This window comes from Pantherophis guttatus, chromosome 2 (genome assembly GCF_059756535.1).
Source record: "Pantherophis guttatus breed Tessera chromosome 2, ASM5975653v1, whole genome shotgun sequence".
In the NCBI taxonomy this organism is placed as follows: domain Eukaryota; kingdom Metazoa; phylum Chordata; class Lepidosauria; order Squamata; family Colubridae; genus Pantherophis; species Pantherophis guttatus.
In genome coordinates, this window is record NC_142064.1 from 267,027,505 (window position 1) to 267,049,146 (window position 21,642).

The window sequence follows — 21,642 nt, forward strand, 5'->3', positions numbered from 1 at the left end:
TTGCTCTACCAGCACAAGACTAATGTAAAGCTAGTGCTAGCGGGGCTAAGAAGAAATCATGCCTTTTTTGCTTCCATTGTAATCCTTTTCTTTCCAGTTAGCATAAACTACTACGATTTCTTCTTATCTACACCGGCAATAGTTTTATGCTGGTGAAGAGATCTAAGAAGATTTTGTCGTCATTTACACTGGCTGGGGAGGAAAGGATTGTCATTGAAACAAGAGATCAGATGTCTTCTTTGCTCTATCAGCGCTAGCTTTACACTAGTCTTACGCTGGTAGAGCAAAGAAGAAATCCCATCTCAAGGTTTGCAATAGCAAGTCCAGACCTCACCCCAATTGAAATGCTGTGGTGGGACCTCTCGAGAGGTGGGCATAAACAAATGCCCACAAACCTCAATGAACTGAAACAATGTTGTAAAGAAGAGTGGGCCAAAATTCCTCTGCAACAATGCAAGAGACTGTTTTTGGTCATACAGAAAACAATTCCTTGAAGTTATTGCTGCTAAAGGTGGCTCTATGAGATATTGAATCATAAGGTGTTAGTTTTCACACGTGGCTCCTCCATTTTGGCTTTCCTTTGGTAAAATACATGGTGACCAGTGGTGGGTTGTGTGACGAAATGGGGTTGAGGGGTACCCCGGACCGTGAACCAGCTCATGAGTAAACACACTGAGACTGAAATGATTCTGACAGAGGCGTCTTGTGTAAAAATATAATTTACTTTAAAACATTTAAAAAGCACTATGTCTTTAAGAAAACACATTAAAAACAAAGTCTTATCTGGGTATGTGAAGCAAGGCTATCTCCCTAGATCCCTCTCCACAATACCGAAACAGTTCACAAAAGAATAAAGCTAGCATGAAGGTAAGCAGCTTCGGCGTCGATACATCATCAAGGCCATCATGGTGGGAGCAGCACGAGCTTCACAGCTGAAAGTCACCTGAAGTAAAAACAGTTCAAACAGCAAACATTGCTTGAAGCTTGTGGGAGGAAGAAGATCCAGCAACAGCAGTCCCGATGATAGCTTGCGTGCTATAAAACAGCAAAAGGCAAGCATCCGTGGGAGTCTCTCTGTAACGGCTGGAGTCCTTATCTGCATTCTTCTCCCATCTGCGGCGTTACACCAAGCTTCCTGCAGGAGCTGTGCATTTAGGCCTAGAAAACTAGGCCCGAGTAGCAAGCAAAAGGTCCTTGCTTATATAGGGAGTCAACCTGCAATTAACTAGGGCGGGGAAGGCTTGCAGGTAATTGGCAACAGCAGATGGCTTGATTAAAACCATACTGTTTGTGAGTAGGCAGATAGCCACAGCAATCCTGGAAACACTCGTGACAGGTTGCTACCGGTTCAGCTGAACCAGTAGTAGCGGTGGCAGGAGGCTTCACCCACCCACCCGGACCTCATCAAATATGCTCTGTGCATGCGCAGAAGTGGTGCGTGTGCATGAACCGGTAGCAAAGGTAAGTGAAACCCACCACTGATGGTTACATGATGTAATATGTCATGTGTTGTTGTTTATCTGAACTTGTATTCACCTATTTTTAAGAGTGTACAGACCAGATGATTTTTAGTATGTCCTGATATATAAAATCATACAACTCAAAGAGGGTGTACTTTGTTTTTCACATGACTGAATATCTAGAAGCACTGGGGATAGATTATCCAACTGCAGAGAGAATTACATTTACACCTACAAATGTATATATGTGAAAAATCCATATTTTCAGCCTGAAAAATGTCCCAAAATGGTTACAATTAAACCTTCTGAGCTAAATTTAGAGATGTGGGGGCTTTAACTGATGAAATGATGCCTAAAGCCTCTGCAAAATTTGAAACACCAGTTATACCGATGGAAGTCCTCAGCTCCAGATAAGAAAATACTCTCCTCCTGTCCACAATTCCTCTGGTGACATCCCCTTTCAAGGAGTCCTCACATTTGGGACTGGGATCTGTGTCACTAAGCAGCCCGATCATGAAGCATGATGTCACATAACTGCCAACTTACATCTGTTCCTCAGGAGTTGTTAAGCAAACCACTGTGGGTTGTTAAAGGCAGTTTCACATGACTGTCACTTGCTATTTCTTGCCATCCTCACTAACTTTGCCTATGAGAAACAAGCTGGGAAGGTCAAAAATTGGGATCATGATGGTGGGATGTTGTGACCATCATAAATGTGCATCGGTTGGCAGCATCCAAACCAAATAGCCCAACTTGCGTCTGGCCTCTCCTCCAACTTGCCCTCAACTCACCTTCCAGCTGATGCTTCAACTTTTAGAAGAGCCCAAAAGCCGCTCTGCAAGCCACCTTCCACCCATGAGGGATCCGGTACAGGAAGTTCCTCTGTGCTTCTCTTCTTCCTCAATCCTTTCTAGCAATACAGTACTTGATGGTTTTAACTCCTTTAAGGATCAACCACAGATGCAGCTACTGTATTGACGGCTTTGTAGGCGCAGAAGTGACCGCCATCTCCCGACAGGAGGCGAAAAAACACGCTTGTCCCGTCTCTGCCTAAGGCGTCTGCAAGATGTTGTCACCGATTATATGCTATCAAGTTGTTTTAGACTCCCAGCAACCTATCTTTGCAACAGAGCCAAGTAAAATAGTGAAATGTGAAGCTACTTAAGCTTCTGAAGATGAGCTACATGCTGAGCCCTAAATGTTCATGAAGTTCTTACAGAATTACAGAGAAAGAGTTGGAAGGGACCAACTCTCCAAGCAGGAGAACCTATATCATCCCAGTCAAATGGCTCTCCAGTCTCCTCTTAAAAGCCTCCACTGATGGAACCACCACAAGTTATGGAGGCAATTTGTTCCACTGATTAATTGTTGTCACTGACAATTTCTTCCTAATACTTGGATATATCTATATCTATATCTATATCTATCTATATCTATCTATATCTATATCTATCTATCTATCTATCTATCTATCTAATTCTCCCTCTGTTACTTTTTGTCCTACTTTCAGGCACTTTGGGGAATAGGTCGACCCCCTTTTCTGCGTCAGCCCCTCAACTATTGAAAGACTGCTATCATGTCACCCTTAGCCGTTCTCTGCATTAAATTACACATACCGAGTTCCTGCACCCGCTCATCGGATATTTTAGCCTCCGCTCACCTCTACCTTTGTTGCTCTTTTCTGCGCACTTTTTCCTGTGTCTCAAAATCTTTTTTATATCACGGTGACTAAAACTGGATGCAATATTGCAAATGTGGCCTTACTAAGGTTTTATAAAGTGATACTAATGCTTCACGTGATCTTGATTCTATCCCTCTGTTACTGCAGCCCACCACTGCCTTGGCTCTGTTAACAGCTGCCATACAACTGCTGGCTCACATTGAAGTGATTGTCCACTCGGATTCCAAGATCCCTCTTGCAATTACTGCTATTGAGAATATTGCTCTTGTATAGCTGTGCAGATGGTAGACACAGAATTGTGACAACACCAAGCCTGTGACTTACAGATAGTCCTCGTCTTACGACCAGCCATTTAGCAACCATTCAAAAAACAACTTATGACCCAGATTTGAACTTCTGAGGACTGGGGGGGGGGAGAGGGGCCTCTACCCAGGGTCACATGACATTTTGGGTGCTTGGCAACCAGCCTGCAGTTGTGGCCTTTCATAGCATCCTGCAGTCACATGACCATGATTTACATTTTTGCCAGAAACCCATGCTTCTATCCCTAGTGAACAATGGGTTTGCTTAATGATTGTAGCATTCACTTAACAAGTGACGTGTTTGAATGAAATTGAATCAACTGGGTAGGGAATCTATGAGTCACCAGAAAAAGGGGTAAACTCAAGTGCCCCACTGACCACTCAGTAACAGTAACAGAGTTGGAAGGGACCCTGGAGGTCATCTGGACAGTTTCCCTTCAGAAGTTGTGGGAGCTTCATCACTGGAAGCTTTCAAGGAGAGACTGGATTGCCATCCATCGGAAATGATACAGGCTCTCCTGTATGAGCAGGGGGTTGGACTAAGAGTAACAGAGTTGGAAGGGACCTTGGAGGTTATCTAGTCCAACCCCCTGCTCCGGCTAAATGACCAGATGACCTCCAAGGTCTCTTCCAACTCCTGTTATTCTGTTAATCCGAGGCTTTGGTGAACATGACAATAGAGTCACGATTCATCGAAGGAAGAGACGCCGCTTGCAACTCAATAGCCCCGATGCTCTTTTTGTCATTTTGTTCTCCCCACGCGTGACGCCTCCACGCCCTCCTTTTATGCCTTTCCCCGCACCTGGATTGCGGAGCTGTGTGCTCTGCTTGAACATGGAGGCTCAATCTTCTATAGGAAGAGAGAGCTCTGCAAGGACCAACTGTTGTATCCTCTCCTCTACCAGGAGAGCGTTAAATAGGTGCAGCTTTTTTTAAAAGAAATTATTTACTCGAGGATAATTTCCCTTTAACCTCCCCCCCCCACTCCCCCTTCCTGGATTTCTTATTTTCTGATCTGATCTTTTTCTGAAAGTTTCAAATTTAACTTACTCTTTCCGAACTGTTGAGATTCGCCCAGCAAAATTCAAGAACGGCAACACCAAACTCAAAGTTTTCTCCAAAGGAGCTACAGGAAAAGGAATTCAGTAAGAGGACTCTACATTTCTGGATCTACTCTAGCTGCTGAACTTTCTGCTTTTAACCCGTTCAGCTTCTTGGAAAGTTTGACCAACCTGAGTGTGAAATGATCTCCCAACCAACCCTGCTTCCTTCTGCAGAATTCATTTTACAGCCCAGATTTAAAGCAACACAGAACAAAAAATGTATTTGCAATCACGATTCCATTTTGGAACAAGTTCTCTTTAGTTAGCCTTTGTTATAACTGTAAACCCAAAAAAGTCTTCAGAACTGGTCCTAAACTGGTTTTGAGAACGTCTGTTAAACTGGGTCCAGGTGCAAAGGACTTTCCAGCAGTATGCATGACAATAAATACAGGTAGACCTCGACTTACAACAGCTCATTTAGTGACCATTGAAAGTTACAGCAGCACTGGAAAAAGTGACTTATGACCGTTTTTCACCGTTAGGACCTTTGCAGCATCTCCATGGTCATGTGATTAAAATTCAGACCCTTGGCAACTGGTTCATATTTGTGACGGTCACAGTACCCTGGGATCATGTTAACCAATGTGAGGATGGATATAAAAATAGATGACAATGGGAAGGGGTATAATATAGAATAGAAGGGAAAAATTGAATTTGATTAAGATTAGAGATGAGGATGAAAGGTAATATTGGTTTTTCTAAAAAAATAGATGAGGAATAAATATGGCAAAAAGGAAATATAGAAATTGTAAATTTAATTGAAATGACTAAACACTGTTTAAATTTGTGAACTGGCCAAATATTCTGTTCAAAGAAAATACATTGTATGTTTGTATGTGTGTTTCTAATTATTGCTATTTATTCATACTTGTTCTCTTTTATTCTTTAAAGTTTAACAATTCATACTTTATCTTAATATCCCTATATTTGTTTGGGGTTGGCTTTCTTCCCTTTCATCTTTTTTATTGTATAGCAATCTTTCTCCTCAAACCTACCACCTCTCTTTTCTTTTATTCTTACTTTCTCTTCCCCCCACCATCTTCTTCTCCTCCCTACTTCCTCTTCCTTTCTCCTTCTCCTCCTCTCTTCCTCTCTCTCTTACCCTCACTCCTACTCTAATTTCCCTTCCCTTCCTTCATCCCTCTCTATTGCTGTATCCTTTTATGCATATGGACTACTCAGAGGGCTGAAAAAGTTATTTCTGACTGGTCCTCGCACTTTTGACCAGTCCTCGAACTTACGACTGTCCTCACATTTTACGTTTTTGCCCTATCTTGTCACCATGGTGAAGTGACACGGTTGTTAAGAATGCTGCAATGGGAATAAATGATGACCAGTCATAAGTGCGAAGACCCGTCAAAAGTGTGAGGACCTGTCAGAAATCACTTTTTTCATCCCTCTGGGTAGTCCTTTTGTGCATATGGACTACTCAGAGGGCTGAAAAAGTTATTTTTGACTGGTCCTTGCACTTTTGACCACTCCTCGAATTTACGACTGTCCACACATTTTATGTTTTTGCCCTATCTTATCACCATGGTGAAGAGAAGCAGTTGTGAAATGAGTGACACGGTTGTTAAGAATGCTGCAATAGGCATAAAAGATGACCAGTCATAAGAGCGAAGCCCGGTCAAAAGTGCGAGGACCTGTCAGAAATCACATTTTTCAGCCCTCTGGGTAGTCCTTTTGTGCATATGGACTACTCAGAGGACTGAAAAAGTTATTTTTGACTGGTCCTCGCACTTTTGACCAGTCCTCAAACTTACAACTGTCCTCACATTTTACTTTTTTTGCCCTATCTTATCACCATGGTGAAGAGAAGCAATTGTGAAATGAGTGACATGGTTGTTAAGAATGCTGCATGGGCATAAATGTGAGGATGGTCATAAGTGTGAGGACCAGTCAAAAGTGCGAGGACCTGTCAGAAATGACTTTTTTCAGCCCTCTGGGTAGTCCCTATACACATAGCCATGGCCACCCGATCACATGACCAGCTAGCTACGCCCACCCAGTCACCTGACCCGCCCCCAGCCACGCCCACAAAATAAACCATGCCCACAGAACCGGTAGTAAAAAATTTTAGAACCCACCCCTGATCGAATCCCTCATAGAGATTGTCAGTTATCTCTGTTAATATTTCCTACTAGTAAACTACCTACGGGAGTATTGGCTCTTTTAGAACAGCAAAAAGTATATTGTATTGAATGGCTTTATTTGCCTCATACACCAATTCAAAATGTTTTGCCTTTTATCCAAGCCATAGCTGAAATTATAACCTTGGGGCGAACTCAAGCTTGTCGAAAAAATGGAACTGATTTAATAAATATTATTCTTCCTATCTCAAAATCTGACTTTCACTTTTATTTTCAGAATAATTTATCTCTTCAGTGTGCTCTAACTGACTACGTTGGTTGTATTTCATTTCATCTGCCTAAAGATCCTAGGTTTACTTGTTTAATGACTTCCTCCTTTCCTGTTCGTCCACTGCTTTCTCCTTCTCCACTATCGCAAGCTCTTACTGTTTTTTCTGATGGAGGACGAACGAGAGGAGCAATTGCTTTCAAGGATCCTCATGATGACATCTGGAAAGTATCTTACACTGCAGGGCAATCTTCACCTCAACGTTCAGAATTGTCTGCTGCTATCTTAGCTTTCCACACTTTTTCTCAACAGCCTTTTAATCTGATCTCTGACTCTCAGTATGTGTGTCAATTTATTTTTAATCTTCCAGGTGCTTATATCACACCCAGGATTGACTCCAATTTTATGGCCTTATTTCTCACTTTACAGCAACTGCTACAAGACCGGAAGCATTTGTATTTTGTCTCTCACATACGCAGTCATTCATCCCTTCCCTTATTCTTTTTTCCATCAAAATGCCAGGGGGCTGGCACAAGCTTGCCACATTCCACTAGAGCAGCGGTTCTCAACCTGGGGGTCGCGACCCCTTTGGGGGTCGAACGGCCATTTCCCAGGGGTCGCCAAAGCCCTCTCTCGCCCCCCCCACGCCTTCACTCACCCTCACCCTCTGCCGGATCGCCCGGTCGCCGTTCGCTTACCCTGCCCACTCCCAATCTATTGCTGCCTCCGGAGTCCCAGCTGATGGCTAGAGGGGAAAAAAACTTTAAATTCTTGCTGCGGGGCTTCAAAGAGCCGCCCTACTCTCAACTGTTTTGCGGAGGGCTCTGTTGCTAGCTAGATGCAAAGAGGTAAATTCCTGGAGCAGATTTTTTCCCCCCTAGCTATGCTGAGAAAGGGAAATTGAAAGTAAGCAGGGTCTTGGCTGCAAAGTGACAAAATGAGGCAGAGAGATTTCTTTCTCCTCACCGAAAAAGGTAGGTGCAAACTGCAAACAATGGGAAATTTAGGGCAAGAGGAGGTTCAAGATTTTAAAACAGAAGAAAAAAAGCTCTATTTAACTAGGGAATTGTAATAATTGAGATACTATTAATTGTATATTGTGTTGAAAGCAGAAATGGTTAAGTTGTGGTTTGGAGGAATATATGGGGGAAATTATTTGGTTTATTATTATTGGTAAATATAATTAATTGATTTGTAAGAAATTGGATTGCATGGAAATAATTGGAATATTCATGTTCATATTGATTAATATACAAAAAAGGTAGCTATATAACTAATTGGTTTATATTAAAATGTTGAATTTGTATTAAACAACTGTATTACATAATTAACCAATGTGAGGATGGATATAAAAATAGATGACAATGGGAAGGGGTATAATATAGAATAGAAGGGAAAAATTGAATTTGATTAAGATTAGAGATGAGGATGAAGAGTAATATTGGTTTTTTAAAAAATAGATGAGGAATAAATATGGTAAAAAGGAAATATAAAAATTGTAAATTTAATTGAAATGACTAAATACTGTGTTGGAAGAAATATCCTTCTGGGTTCTGCTCCAAGTGGGGAAAAAGACACTGGAAACATGGAGACTGCTTGGAAAGATGGTTTAATGGTGGACAGGATCACATGGCTTGATGGGGCCCATTGTGTTAGTTTCTGTTGCTATTGTGTTGCAAATGTCCTTTGACAAAGGATTGAGTTTCTGCCTCTGGCCCATTAACAAAGGGTGGGGGGCAGGAAGGTGGGAGTTGCTTTGTCTGTAAAATATGCTTCTCCATTTCTCATCCAGGTAGGGAAATATAATATTCTGCCTTTTTAATATTTCCCAAAATATTTCATTCTTCTAGGAAAGGGGTGGATGCTAACCTCCTACAACTGTTTAAATTTGTGAACCGGCCAAATACTCTGTTCAAAGAAAATACGTTGTATGTTTGTATGTGTGTTTCTAATTATTGCTATTTATTGCTATTTGTTCTCTTTTATTCTTTAAAGTTTAACAATTCATTCTTTATCTTAATATCTTAATATTTGTTTGGGGTTGGCTTTCTTCCCTTTCATCTTTTTTATTGTACAGCAATCTTTCTCCTCAAACCTACCACCTCTCTCTTTTCTTTTCTTCTTACTTTCTCTTCCTCCCCTTCTTCTTCTCCTCCCTACTTCCTCTTCCTTTCTCCTTCTCCTCCTCTCTTCCTCCCTCTCTTACCCTCACTCCTACTCTAATTTCCCTTCCCTTCCTTCATCCCTCTCTATTGCTGTATCCTTTTATGCATATGGACTACTCAAAGGGCTGAAAAAGTTATTTTTGACTGGTCCTCGCACTTTTGACCAGTCCTCGAATTTACGACTGTCCTCACATTTTACGTTTTTTGCCCTATCTTATACCATGTTGAAGAGAAGCAGTTGTGAAATGAGTGACATGGTTGTTAAGAATGCTGCACAGGCATAAATGTGAGGATGGTCATAAGTGTGAGGACCAGTCAAAAGTGTGAGGACCTGTCAGAAATGACTTTTTTCAGCCCTCTGAGTAGTCCCTATACATATAGCCATGGCCACCCGGTCACATGACCAGCTAGCCACGCCCACCCAGTCACATGACCCCCAAGCCACACCCACAAAATAAGCCACGCCCACAGAACCGGTAGTAAAAAAATTTAGAACCCACCCCTGGTTGGGGGTCACCACAACATGAGGAATTGTATTAAAGGGTCGCGGCATTAGGAAGGTTGAGAACCACTGCACTAGAGCAAGCTAAGCAAATTGTTTCATCCTGTCCCCAATGTTCTGGGGCATCCCCTTCAGGGGACATGGAAGTCAATTCCCGTGGTCTAACCTCTAATCAATTATGGCAAATGGATGTTACCCATGTTCCTTCTTTGGCTCCTTGGAAATATATTCATTTAGCTATTGATACCTATTCTGGAGCGATTTGGGCTACCCCTCAACAAGGGGAAACAGCTAATCATGTTATTTCTCATCTTTTTTCGGCCATTACAGCTCTGGGCAAGCCCTCTTCTTTAAAAACAGATAATGGGCCTGCCTATTCTTCACAGGCTTTTTTGCAATTTTGTTCAACCTGGAACATTGTTGTTACTCATTGTTGTTACCCTATAATTCCACAGGTCAAGCTATTGTGGAACGTGCTAATAGGTCCTTTAAGAACTGCCTTCACAAACAAATAAAAAAGGAGGGCTCTCTGATACCAAATTTGTCATGGGTAACACAACAAGTTACAAAAGTTTTATTTACTTTGAATCAACTGAATTTTTCAATTTCTAATTCGACCGCTTATCAGAGGCATTTTCAAGAAAAAACAAGTTTGCCTCCTCCTCTGGTATATTATAGAGCATTACCAGACAAAACATGGTTAGGACCGGTCCCTCTGATTACTTGGGAGCGTGGCTATGCTGCTGTGCTTACTTCTACAGGACCTTTGTGGGTTACAACACATTATGTTCGCCCATCTAAGGATGTTGTGGCACCAACTCCTGAACCCTATCCCAGAGATGGCAAAGCTGACTCTACAGACAGCACAGTGACCAACCAGATCCCGTCGTGCCAGTCATCCGGTGACATGGGGAGATGTGAAGAATTTGACCACTAAAGCGCAGGAAGTGCTGCAGCAGCAGCAACATGTAGAACAAACACCCGAGAATTTATGCACTGCCATTTTTGTGGATTTAACTGCCAATTCCTTACTCATAATTTGTTTGTGCTTGATTGTTAATAACTGTACTTTGGCAACAGCAGCTGTCATCCCACCTAAACATTCTCTCGAACAACGGATAAAACAAAATCTATGGGTGCAGCTTGCAAACATCAGAAAAACTGATGCCTTTTGTTTGTCTGAAACTTATGATATGCAAAATTTGCTTTCTACATGTTTAATCCCTGTTTGTATCCCTACTACTGTAATTCAGAACCTTACTGGCTTGGGTAGGTATTGTTAGAAGGGCACTATAACTATAAGACTATAGCTAGTTGGTGGGTAGCTGCATATTATCCACCTCCTAACGCAATTGATTTGCATACTCCAGTGGTGGCGGTCCCTGAAAATGTAACCTGTAAAAATGGTTAATTGTACTTCTTCAAGCAAAAATCCTCACTGTCTTCACATTAGTTCACCTGTTTTAAACTGTACAGCTTTTGAAGAGGCTTCCTTTAATTTTGCTCATGTTTGGCTACCGCAAGAGTGGTTTTTTACATGTGGTCAAAAAAACTTTAATTATATTCCTGCTAATATTAGTGAAGCACAGTGTTGTCTTAGCCGGTTGATTCCTGTTTTGCTTTCTAAACAACTTCACTCGAGCCGTATTCAGCATGGGGTCACCCTAGATGACACTTGTGACTCTGAAATAGCTTTACTTAATCAAGCAGAATACATAGCATTGGCTGTATCTATGGTGGGTGTGCTAGCACTTGCTGCGTGTGCTCATCTGAATCTTAATGCTATTGTGTGTAATCTAGCAAAAACCATTAATGCCACTTCTTTAGCAATTTCAGCAATCAATCATGAGCTGCAAGCTTTTAGAAAAGCTATTCTTCAAAATCGCGCTGCTGTTGATTATTTGCTTCTATGCCAGCATTTGGGTTGTGAAAGTTTTGAAGGACTTTGTTGCTTTAACATTTCAGATGAGTCACGGAACATTCAGCATCAACTTAACATTTTACATAATTTGGCCTCTGATTTAAAAATTGATACTTTAGGATCCTGGTGGGAAAGCCTTTGGTCTTGGTTACCTACAGGCTTATTGGGAAACATCCTATGTTATTCAGTCATCATTTGTGCTATTTTGATTGGCGGGTGCTGTTTTGTTCAGTGGCTTCCCTCTTTTTGTAACATATGTCTTACTACATTTTGCCCCAAACCCCCTCTTACGCTGCCTCAGGGTCAGGTTTATACCTTGTATAAGCAACTGCAGGGATATTCCTCTCCTGATTATGATTACAATGTCCTGACAAACAAAACAAAACAGAGTGGAATGTAGAGGTAGGTCAAAGGTCGTAGTGCCAGGCTAAGAGCAGCACACTGCCTTAACTCATGCCTATGATCTCATTTTGGCTTTGATCTGTTTTATATCACCTTGTTCTGTCCCCAACCCCACGCACACACACCAACAGACGTTCAGGAGTTAAAGACCAAACCAGCCGGCAAAATCCTTTTCCTTATGATAACGGAACTTGGCAACAACCTAGTGGCTGCCTGCCAAGAGTTTATTATTTACAAAGAGGAGAGATAACTTCTCCCCACTTCTGATACATCAAAGGAAAGCAGCTCAATAATTACAATCAAGTCCAGAGATAATCCTGTCAAGTCTTAAAGCAAAAGTCCGGCAATGCAGAATGCCGTGGAAGCTTTCAGCTTTGTTCGTCACAAGGTTTGACTGGCCATCACGCTCCCTTTTATATCCTGTGGGGTGTGGTCCAGTGAATCAGCCTAATCTCGGGCACGCCTTTTCTTCTCTTGTGCGTGCTTATCTCTGCGACGCTGGCGTGGGTCCAGCCAAGACTCATTACCCTCATCACTGTCCATCTGTGGCTGCATGTACGTACCTGGCCCTGGCCCTATCTCTTGCCCTTCGGCGGACACCGAAGGCATTGCCAGAGAGGAGGGTCCTGGAGAGGGAGGCCTTGCCAACTCCTCCCCCTCACTCTTGGAGTCCTCTCCTGACGATGACACAGGCTCCGGTAACGGAGCCACAACACACCTTGCCTTGAGAGGATGGCATCTTGAGAGGGGGGTGAATAGTTTCTACCAATTAGAACACTGTTGCTTCCTATCTTTTTGTCTGCCTGTAAAAACTGTATAAAAAATGAAGCTCTCTGCGAGAGCGGGAGATACATCTTTGATCAGAGCAAGTGACTGGACATTGATTTACTACAAGGAAGGAAGGAAGGAAGGAAAGAAGGATTATAATAAGAGGGAGTCAGATTCTGAGGGAAGTCCTACCTTAGCACTTGGCCACCAGCTGTCCGTCTACCCTTTCGCTATCCTCTTGTCCCCTCCTCCTGACCTCTCCTGGTAGTCTCCCATTCTATTGCTGAGGATGCTTTAGTTACAAAGCTGGGGCTCCTCGCATAGAGAAGGAGTGCCCCTCCCTCTGACACAATCACTTTGCCCTCCTGGATACAGCATGAGCAACGTGCCCAAGGACAGTGAGCATAGCAGCAGCCTTGAGGAGGTGGTAAGCGCAGCCGGGCACCCACTGGGGGAAACAGGGCTGAGCTGTGGGGTCCTCGTACAATGGGTGCTTGAGGGCCAGGCTGAGTACTTACACTACTAGGGCACTGGGCAGTCTGCACTCCCTGACCCTGAGAGGGATGGAGAGAACAAGGGTTTTGGCACTTACCATTGTCTCACCTTCTTCTGCTCGAGACAATGGATCCCCCCAGACCAGCCTGGGCCACCACAGGCGCCCCATGACACAAGAGATGTTGTGCTGGCCATATGACATTACCCCTCCACGCCCACCCACAAGATCAACCACAATCCTGATGCAGCCCTCAATCAAATAGTTTGACTCTGCTGGTCTGGACACTCATATGGTTTCTCTCCTGTGTGAGTCCTCTGGTGGTTCACCAGGGTAGAACGGTAACTGAAACATATCCCACAATCTGGACATTTGTATTGGTTCCCTCTTGTGTGTGTCCTCTGGTGTATCAGCAGGCTGGAATTCTGACTGAAACTTTTCCCACAATCAGGACATTCAAAAGGTTTTTCTCCTGTGTGACTCCTCTGGTGGCCCACCAAATGGGAATGCCGACTGAAACTTCTCCCACAATCATTACATTCAAAGGGTTTCTCTCCTGTGTGAGTCCTCTGGTGGTTCACCAGGTGGGAATTCCGACTGAAACTTCTCCCACAATCAGGACATTCAAAGGGTTTCTCTCCTGTGTGAGTCCTCTGGTGGTTCACCAGGCTGGAATTGTGACTGAAACTTTTCCCACACTCAGGACATTCAAAGGGTTTCTCTCCTGTGTGAGTGCTCTGATGGATCACCAGGCTGGAATTGTGACTGAAGCTTTTCCCACACTCAGGACATTCAAAGGGTTTCTCTCCTGTGTGAATCCTCTGGTGTATCAACAGGTAGTAATTCTGACTGAAACATTTCCCACACTCAGGACATTCAAAGGGTTTCACTCCTGTGTGAATTCTCTGGTGTATCACCAGGTAGGAATTCTGACTGAAACATTTCCCACAATCAGGACATTCAAAGGGTTTCATTCCTATGTGAGTCCTCTGGTGTTTCACCAGGTAGGAATTCTGATTGAAACTTTTCCCACAATCTGAACACTCATATGGTTTCTCTCCTGTGTGAGTCCTCTGGTGGCTCACCAGATTGCAGTTCTGACTGAAATTTTTCCCACAATCTGGACACTCATATGGTTTCTCTCCTGTGTGAGTCCTCTGGTGGCTCACCAGGTTAGAACGGTAACTGAAACTTTTCCCACAATCTGGACACTTGTGTGGTTTGTCTCCTGTGTGAGTCTTTTGGTGTTTCACCAGACAGGAATTGAGACTGAAGTTTTTCCCACAATCAGGACATTCAAAAGGTTTTTTTCCTGTGTGAGTTCTCTGGTGTGTCACCAAAGAGGATTTCTGACTGAAACATTTCACACACTCTGGACACTTGTACGGTTTGTCCCTTGTGTGAATCCTCTGGTGGTTCATCAGGTTAAAATGGTAACGGAAATGTTTCCCACAATCTGGACACTCAAACGGTTTCTTTCCTGGGTGAGTCCTCTGGTGGTTCTCCAGGCTGGAATTGAGACTGAAATTTTTCCCACAATGTGGACATTGAAAAGGTTTTTCAGGATATTGAAAAGGTTTTTTAGGACATTTGAAGGGTTTCTCTTCTGTGTGAGAGCTCTGGTTTATCACCAGATGGGAATTTGCAATGAAACTTTCCCCACAATCAGGACATTCAAAGGGTTTTTCGCCTGTGTGAGTCCTCTGGTGGATAATGAGGTGGGAATTCTGACTGAAATTTTTCCCACAAACAGGACATTCAAAGGGTTTCTCTCCTGTGTGAGTCCTCTGGTGTGTCACCAAGGAGGATTTCTGACTGAAACTTTTCCCACAATCAGGACATTCAAAGGGTTTCTCTCTTGTGTGAGTCCTCTGGTGTATCACTAGGTGGGAATTCTGACTGAAACTTTTCCCACAATCAGGACATTCAAAGGGTTTCTCTCCTGTGTGAGTCCTCTGGTGTATCACTAGGTGGGAATTCCGACTGAAACTTCTCCCACAATCAGGACATGTAAAGGGTTTCTCTCCTGTGTGAGTCCTCTGGTGTATCACTAGGTGGGAATTCTTACGAAAACTTTTCCCACAATCAGGACATTCAAAGGGTTTCTCTCCTGTGTGAATCCTCTGGTGTATCACTAGGTGGGAATTCTGACTGAAACTTTTCCCACACTCAGGACATTCAAAGGGTTTCTCTCCTGTGTGAGTCCTCTGGTGTATCACCAGGTGGGAATTTGTTGTGAAACTTTTCCCACAATCTGGACACTCATATGGTTTCTCCCTGGTATGAATCCTCTGATGTATCACAAAGTTGCCATGCTTGCAAAAGCATTTACCACATTGGGAGTAGTTGTAGGGCATCTCTACTATGAGGATCCTTCTATGAATCGCAAGGGAGCTATTCTGACTAAAGTTTTGCCACATTCAGAGTATTTATATGGCTTTTGTTCAGTGTGGATCCTCTTGTGATTTGAACTCTTTACTTTTCCCACAATAGGCACATCTATGGAGCTTTTCCATCACTGACATTCTTGAGGAGGTCAAAAATATGTGTGATTCCTTATTTTGTTGGTGCCTGCATTACTGGCTGCCATATGTTACTATCCAATTGACATTTTCTTCCCCACTGGCTTCCAGATATTTTCCTCTTTTTCTGAACGGAAAAATGATCCCCTTTGACCTTTTCAAGTAACGTATATTTAAATTCTATATAATCTACTTTTTCCAGCTGCAAATCTCTTCATGATTTTCTCTTTTCTGTCTCTTACATGCTGATGAAGTAAACAAATTCTGTGGTTTTCTGAAGCAAATCGAAAATATTTTTATTTCTGCTTCAATTTGCTTTGCTTTTCAGTGTTGCTTGTTATTCTCAGTTGTCCAGTGTGCTTATATTGGCATCATCTTTGTCTGTAAGATTCAAAAGAAAGTGTAAGTTTTATTGTTTCATGAAAGAGTAGCAGAAGATGTGAAAAAAAGAAGTACAGATAATCCTTTAGGTACGACAGGCCATTCAACGACTGCTTGAAGTTACAACACTCCCCCAAATGCTAAATACGAATCTGCTTCAAAGTTGTATTTTTGCAGCGCCTCCCGCCCCGAGGTCCTTGACTCCTTCACTGCAGAGATGCTGCAGCATACCCACCCACCTATTTCCCTTCCATCTTGCCCAGTCAGTCCTCCCAATCCCCCAGACCCCAGTATGTTGGCCTCCTTTGCAATATACTATGTATTCCTCCCCAACCCCACTCCCCCATCACCATTCACTTAGGAAATTTCTGACGAGCTCAGGAAGTCAGCTGGGCCATGTGACATAATCAAGAAGAAGAAATATAAACTCTTTTCTTTCCATGGCAATCCTTTCACTCCAGCCAGCATAAATCGTTAGTGATTTACCCTGGCTGAAGAGGAAAGGATTGCCATGGAAGCAAAAGAGATGAGATTTCTTCTTTCCTCTACCAGCGCAAGACTAATGTCAAGCTAGTGCTAGCAGGGCTAAGAAGAAATCAGGCCTATTTTGCTTCCGTTGCAATCCTTTTCTTTCCAATCAGCATAAACTACTATGATTTCTCCACCGGCACTAGTTTTATGCTGGTGAAGAGATCTAAAAAGATATTGTCATGGTTAACCCTGGCTGAGGAGGAAAGGAATGCCATGGAAACAAGAGATCAGATGTCTTCTTTGCTCAATCAGGGCTCGCTTTACACTAGTCTTAGGCTGATAGAGCAAAGAAGAAATTCCATCTCTTTTGTTTCATGCCAATGATCCCAAGCTCACCAGCAAATCTACCACAGAATGGCTGAAAAAGAAAAGAATCAAGGTGTTGCAATAGCAAAGTCCAGACTTCACCCCAATTGAAATGCTGTGGTGGGACCTCTACAGAGCTGGGCATAAACAAATGCCCACAAACCTCAATGAACTGAAACAATGTTGTAAAGAAGAGTGGGCCAAAATTCCTCCACAACACTGCAAGAGACCATAGACGAATTCAAATCACCAGGACCAGATGGATTACACCCCAAGATTCTGAAGGAACTGGCAGACAAGATTTTAGAACCATTGAACTATATCTTTCAAAGATCCTGGAGCACAGGGGATCCTGCCAGAGGACTGGAAAAAAGCTGATGTAGTTCCCATCTTCAAAAAAGGGGGAAAAAACAGATCCAGGAAACCACAGACCTATCAGCCTGATCTCAATACCAGGGAAGATTCTAGAAAAGATAATCAAGCAACGAATCACCAAACACCTAGAAGCAAACAAAGTAATAACCAAAAGCCAACATGGATTTGTCAAAAACAGATCATGCCAGACTAATCTTATTTCATTCTTTAATAAAGTGACAAAATTACTGGACCAGAGGAATGCTGTCGATATAATTTACTTGGACTTCAGTAAAGCATTTGATAAAGTAGACCATAACCTAATACTAGATAAAGTAGAAAAATGTGTGTTAGACAGCATCACCACCAGATGGATTCGTAAGTGGCTGACCAATCACACTCAATGTGTAATCCTCAATGGAACTGCATCTACATGGAGGGAAGTATGCAGTGGAGTACTCTGTTTTAGGCCCAGTACTCTTCAACATCTTCATCAATGACTTGGGCGAGGGGATAGATGGGGAAATCATCAAATTTGCAGATGACACCAGGCTGGCAGGAATAGCCAACACTCCAGAAGATAGGCTCAAGATACAGAAGGATCTTGACAGACTTGAACATTGAGCGCTTTCTAACAAAATGAAATTCAACAGTGAAAGAAGTAAGGTTCTACATTTAGACAAGAAAAACAAAATGTACAGGTACCATACATGTGGTACCTTGCTCAATAGTAGTAACTGTGAGAGGGATCTTGCAGTCCTAGTGGACAACCATTTAGATATGAGCCAGCAGTGTGCAGCAGCTGCCAAAAAAGCCAACACAGTTGTGGGCTGCATAAACAGAGGGATAGAATCAAGATCACATGAAGTGTTAACACCACTTTATAATGCCTTGGTAAGGCCACACCTGGAATACTGCATTCAGTTTTGGTTGCCACGATGTAAAAAAGATGTTGAGACTCTAGAAAGAGTGCAGAGAAGAGCAACCAAGATGATCAGGGGACTGGAGGCTAAAACATATGAAGAACGGTTGCAGGATCTGTTTATCTGTTTGGGACTGGGATCTGTGTCACTAAGCAGCCTGATCATAAAGCATGATGTCACATGACTGCCAACTTACATCTGTTCCACTGCAGTTGTTAAGCAAACCACTGTGGGTTGTTAAAGGCCATTTCACATGACTGTTACTTGCAATTTCCTGTCGGCATCCTCACTTACTTTCCCTATGAGAAACTAGCTGGGAAGGTCAAAAATGGGGATCATGATGGTGGGATGTTGCGACCATCATAAATGTGCCCCGGTTACAGATACGGTTAGAGGAAATGTTACATAAACCAACAGAATTAAAACCAGAGATTTTTCTATTGGGTATTTTGCCAGAAAGATATAGCAAAGAAGCAGCATACTTAATTATATATTTAATAACAGCAGCAAGAATTGTATATTCACAAAATTGGAAGACAGAGAAAATTCCGTCAGAAGGTGAAGTAATAAAAAAGAGTTTAGACTGTGCGGAAATGACCAGATTGATGCTAAGAATAAAAGATAAAAAAGAATTGGAGTATTTCAAGACATGGGAAAGATTCTACGTATGGATAGAAAGGAAATATGAATAAAAGTTGATAGATAAATGATATAGATAATAAAAAGTTAAATGAGGGATAAGATAAAAAAGAAATAGAAACTCAGATGACACCAGAGTAAATGGAAAAGGGGGATGGGGGGGAGAAAGAAGATTATAAATATAAATCTACAATTCTGAAATAATAGATTGGGTAAAATGGGAAAGAAATTGAAAAGCAAGTATAGATTATTAGAATATTGCAGTTGCTCAGATACCAAATAAGAGAAATATTGCACAACAAAGGAGAAAGGAAGGAAAGAGGAGGAGAGGGAGAGGAGGAGAGGGAGAGAGAGGAATGGAAGAAAGGGGAAGGAGAGGAAGAAAGGATAGGGAACAAGAGCAGGAGAGAAGGTGAGAAAGGGGGAAAAGAGGGGAGGAGTGGGGGAGAGGAAGGGGAAGTATAGGGGAGGAGAGGAGAGGAAGAGGAAGAAAGTAGAAGAGGAAAGGAGGGAGGGAGGGAGGGGAAAGAAAGAAAGAAGGTTTGTTGTGAAAAGAGGGAAAAGAGAGGGTAGAAGAGCAACCACAAATGTGATTAAAATCTTATTTTTATGCTTTCATTAGAAAAAAATACATATATACATATATACATATATACACATATACACATATACACATATACACACACACACACACACACACACACACACACACACACACACACATATATATATATATATATATATATATGATCAATTATGGATAAGAGAATGTACATTTACAATATCTGTGTAAGGAATAAAAATAAAAAACTTTTTTCAAAATAAATAAATAAATGTGCATCGGTTGGCAGCATCCAAACCAAATAGCCCAACTGGCTTCTGGCCTCTCCTCCAACTTGCCCTCAACTCACCTTCCAGCTGATGCTTCAACTTTTGGAAGAGCCCAAAAGCCGCTCTGCAAGCCACCTTCCACCCATGAGGGATCCGGTACAGGAAGTTCCTCTGGGCTTCTCTTCTTCCTCAATCCCTTCTAGCAATACAGTACTTGATGGTTTTAACTCCTTTAAGGATCAACCACAGATGCAGCTACTGTATTGACGGCTTTGTAGGCGCAGAAGTGACCGCCATCTCCTGACAGGAGGCCAAAAAACACGCTTGTCCCGTCTCTGCCTAAGGCGTTTGCAAGATGTTGTCACTGATTATATGCTATCAAGTTGTTTTAGACTCCCAGCAACCTATCTTTGCAACAGAGCCAAGTAAAAGAGTGAAATGTGAAGCTACTTAAGCTTCTGAAGATGAGCTACATGCTGAGCCCTAAATGTTCATGAAGTTCTTACAGAATTACAGAGAAAGAGTTGGAAGGGACCAACTCTCCAAGCAGGAGAACCTATATCATCCCAGTCAAATGGCTCTCCAGTCTCCTCTTAAAAGCCTCCACTGATGGAACCACCACAGGTTATGGAGGCAATTTGTTTCACCGATTAATTGTTGTCACTGACAATTTCTTCTTAATTGTAGGTTGGATTTTTAAAAAAAATAATTCTCCCTCTGTTACTTTTTGTCCTACTTTCAGGCACTTTGGGTAAGGTGACCAGATTTTAACATTGGTAAAGAGGGACACCATTGTGGGTGTGGCTTATTTTGTGGGCGTGGCTTGGAGGTCATGTGACTGGGTTGGCGTGGCTAGCTGGTCATGTGACCAGGTGGCCATGGCTATGTGTATAGGGACTACTCAGAGGGCTGAAAAATGTCATTTCTGACAGGTCTTCGCACTTTTGACTGGTCCTCACACTTATGACCATCCTCACATTTATGCCCGTGCAGCATTCTTAACAACCATGTCACTCATTTCACAACTGCTTCTCTTCACCATGGTGATAAGATAGGGCAAAAAACATAAAATGTGAGGACAGTCGTAAGTTCGAGGACTGCTCAAAAGTGCGAGGACCAGTCAAAAATAACTTTTTCAGCCCTCTGAGTAATCCATATGCACAAAAGGACTAACCAGAGGGGTGAAAAAAGTCATTTCTGACAGGTCCTCGCACTTTTGACTGGTCCTCACACTTATGACCACCCTCACATTTATGCCCGTGCAGCATTCTTAACAACCATGTCACTCATTTCACAACTGCTTCCCCTTCACCATGGTGATAAGATAGGGCAAAAAACATAAAATGTGAGGACAGTCGTAAGTTCGAGGTCTGGTCAAAAGTGCGAGGACCAGTCAGAAATAATTTTTTCAGCCCTCTGAGTAGTCCATATGCATAAAAGGATACAGCAATAGAGAGGGATGAAGGAAGGGAAGGGAAATTAGAGTAGGAGTGAGGGTAAGAGAGAGAGGAAGAGAGGAGGAGAAGGAGAAAGGAAGAGGAAGTAGGGAGGAGAAGAAGATGGTGGGGGGAAGAGAAAGTAAGAAGGAAAGAAAAGAGAGAGGTGGTAGGTTTGAGGAGAAAGATTGCTGTACAATAAAAAAGATGAAAGGGAAGAAAGCCAACCCCAAACAAATATAAAGATATTAAGATAAAGAATGAATTGTTAAACTTTAAAGAATAAAAGAGAACAAATATGAATAAATAGCAATAATTAGAAACACACATAAAAACATACAATGTATTTTCTTTGAACAGAATATTTGGCTGGTTCACAAATTTAAACAGTGTTTAGTCACTTCAATTAAATTTACAATTTCTATATTTCCTTTTTGCCGTATTTATTCCTCATCTATTTTTAAAAAAAAACAATATTAGCCTTCATCCTCATCTCTAATCTTAATCAAATTCAATTTTTCCCTTCTATTCTATATTATACCCCTTCCCATTGTCATCTATTTT

At 42.2% G+C, this 21,642-nt stretch overlaps 1 protein-coding gene across 1 annotated transcript; it reads right to left on the reverse strand.

Annotated features, from left to right (window-relative positions):
- Positions 1–12,064: 12,064 nt before the first annotated feature.
- Positions 12,065–20,505, reverse strand: LOC132711723 (uncharacterized). The gene is made up of 2 exons (XM_087884242.1): positions 19,723–20,505; positions 12,065–16,058 (listed from the first exon to the last, which is right to left on the reverse strand). The coding sequence occupies exon 2, from the start codon at positions 15,573–15,575 to the stop codon at positions 13,413–13,415; it is 2,163 nt and encodes a 720-aa protein (XP_087740368.1). The 5' UTR covers positions 15,576–16,058; positions 19,723–20,505; the 3' UTR covers positions 12,065–13,412.
- Positions 20,506–21,642: the final 1,137 nt, after the last annotated feature.